Source organism: Ailuropoda melanoleuca, chromosome 1 (genome assembly GCF_002007445.2).
Source record: "Ailuropoda melanoleuca isolate Jingjing chromosome 1, ASM200744v2, whole genome shotgun sequence".
In the NCBI taxonomy this organism is placed as follows: domain Eukaryota; kingdom Metazoa; phylum Chordata; class Mammalia; order Carnivora; family Ursidae; genus Ailuropoda; species Ailuropoda melanoleuca.
In genome coordinates, this window is record NC_048218.1 from 4,132,692 (window position 1) to 4,135,482 (window position 2,791).

The 2,791-nt window shown below is 49.3% G+C and overlaps 1 protein-coding gene across 1 annotated transcript in view; it reads right to left on the reverse strand.

The window, feature by feature from the left end:
• The window catches only part of LOC117801012 (keratin-associated protein 10-12-like), a 7,223-nt gene extending 6,628 nt beyond the window's left edge, over positions 1 to 595 (reverse strand). Inside the window, exon 1 of the mRNA XM_034653924.1 lies at positions 16 to 595. Coding sequence (XP_034509815.1) covers positions 16 to 552 — 537 coding nt within the window. The 5' untranslated portion in view covers positions 553 to 595. The remainder of the gene's footprint in view (positions 1 to 15) is intronic.
• Positions 596 to 2,791: the final 2,196 nt, after the last annotated feature.

The window sequence follows — 2,791 nt, forward strand, 5'->3', positions numbered from 1 at the left end:
AGGGGTGCAGCAGACGGGCTTGCAGCAGACAGGGGTGCAGCACACGGGCTTGCAGCAGACAGACACACAGCAGTCATCCTGGCAGGGGGAGGAGCTGCCGCAGGAGGGCTGGCAGCTAGACTGCTGGCAGCCTGAGGAGGCTAAGCAGGGGGAGGTCTTGCAGCAGACAGGGGTGCAGCAGACAGGGGTGCAGCAGACAGGGGTGCAGCAGACAGGGGTGCAGCACACGGACTTGCAGCAGAGAGACACACAGCTGTCTTCCTGGCAGGGGGAGGAGCCGCCACAGGAGGGCTGGCAGGAGCTGGTGCAGGCTGATTGGCAGGGGCTGGACATGCAGCTCGCAGGGGTGCAGATGAGGGTCAGGCAGGAGGCTGGGGTGCAGGAGCTGGGGGCGCAGCAGGTAGGGGTGCAGCAGGGAGGCTCACAGTAGCTCTCTGGGCAGTCGTCCACCTGCCAGGAGGAGTCGGGGCAGGAGTCACAGGAGCCGGGCAGGCAGACGCGGCTGCCATAGCTCAGGTCGCTGGAGCAGACAGACAGGGTGGACGCGGCCATGGTGGGGGCGGTGGAGCTGGAGGAGGCTGTGAGTGTGTGAGTGTGTGGGTGTGTGAGTGTGTGTGTGAGGTGCTCAAGCTGTCTGTCGGCTTTTATACCCGCCGGGTGTGTGTGTTGTGCCAGGCATTGGCTCACCACGCGTCCCTTCCTTGTTGGTCTGAGAGCTGGTTACAGGGAAGACCTCGTTAGCGCCGGTTTATTTTCTACAATTATTTTTTTACTCATTAAACTGGCAAGGACGTTGCAGGACTCTGTTTTCTTGTCTGTTCTTTGTTGGGCTCCAGAAAACTTAGGGAAGATATTTGAGGCAGGTTTTGCTGAATGACTGCCACGGTTTCTAAGGTCACATTCCCGTAAGAGCTCGGTGTGAAATCGGGATTGTGCACACCAGCCACACCGGTGCGTGATGCTTGGGAAGGACTCCCAGGGCCATTGCAGACCCAACTCTAAAGCATCTACAAGGAGTATCAAGACAGTGAGACATGTACAAAAGAGTAAAATTTGACCAAAGAACACACGCCATAAGTGTGAACTGGGGACCCGAGACCGTCGTGGACCAGAAACTCAGGGCAGTAGAATCCTCCCCTTGCCCCCCATCTGTCATCATTGGTGTCATTTCAGTCGAAGCCCAAAGGGAATCTTTTTGGCATATAGATTGAAGATGCTGGATGGCCAGAAAATATTGGCAAGATGCATAATGGATGAAAGGTTAATATGAAATTTTAAAGTCCTTGCAACCAAGGCAGGAGAGGGTACAAAAGAATCAAATACAAAATGGAAAACATTCAGATTCCCAATAAGCATCCGGGAAACTACCTGAGCTCATCAATGAAGTTTCTCAAATTACAACATAAATGTCCCACCTGTAAGATCAACCAAACTTTACCATGGTATTTATTTCCAGTGCAGCTGAGCATGGGGGCCTCACTCCTAGAAACTCCTAGCTGGCATGATTTTTACAGATTGAACTCATAATATATAAAATGTATGATTTTTTCCATTTTAAAGTGTACAAGTCAGTGGCATTTAGCAAAGTCACAGTATTGTGCAACCATGACCACCATCTAGTTCCAGAACATTCTCATCACTCCAGAAGGAAACCCTGAACTATTGAGGAGTCCCTCCGCAGCCCCCGTCAGTCACTAATCTGCTTTCTGTCCCTATGGATTTGCCTATTCCACGCCTTTCACACATAAGGAATCGCACAACACATGGCCTCTTGTGTCTGACGTCGTTCACTGAGCATCATGTTTTCCAGGCGCATCTGTGTTGTAGCCTGTGCCCGTGTGTCACTCCTGTTCCTGGCTGAGTAATATTCCAGCAAATGGGTTCACCGCATTTTATTTCTCCGTTCCCCAGTCAGTGGACATCTGGGTTGTTTCCACCCTTTGGCTGTTGTGAATAGTGCTGCTATGGACATTTGTGTACAAGTTTTTTGAACGCCTCTTTCCAGTTCTTCCGGGTGTGTACCTAGCGGTGGCATTGCTGGGTCAGATGGTAACTCTATGCGTAACTTTTGAGACTGCTTTCCACAGCAGCTGCATCACTTCACATTTCCAACGGCGAGATCCGATGTGCCAGCGTCTCCACGTGCTCCCCGGCACTGCTTCTGTTCTCTACTTTTTAAAAAACTGTGGCCACCCTAGTGGGCGTGCAGTAGAGGCTTGTGGTGTTGACTTCCACCCTCCTGACGACCCATGATACTGGGCTTCCTTTCAAGTGCTTGTCGGCCATCTGTGTATCTTCTTCGAAGAAATGTCTTTCCAAATGTTTAGCCCATTTTCTGTCGGGTTGTTGTCCTTTTATTGTTGAATTACAGGAGTTACGCATTCTGGACATGAGACCCTTATCAGAGTTATGATTCTCAATATCTTCCCCATTCTGTGGGCTGGCTTTTCACTCTCTTGATAGCATTCTTTGATACATAAAGCTTTTACATTTTGGTGAACTCTGATTTATGTATTTTTTTGTTGCCTGTGCTATTCGTGCCATATCTAAGAAACCATTGCCGAATCTAAGGTCATACAGACTTACCCCAATGTTTTCTTTTTAGAGTATTATAGTGTTAGCTCTTATGTTTAGGTCTTTGATCCACTTTGAGTTGATTTTGTATATGGTGTGAGGTAGGGTTCAACTGTTGGTCTTTCTCTTCTCTGATTTTTGGCAGCTCTTAAGTGTCAGGGATACAGCACATTTTCTGTGGCAGTAGCTGTGAATATTATTTCCTAACTTGTTTTTG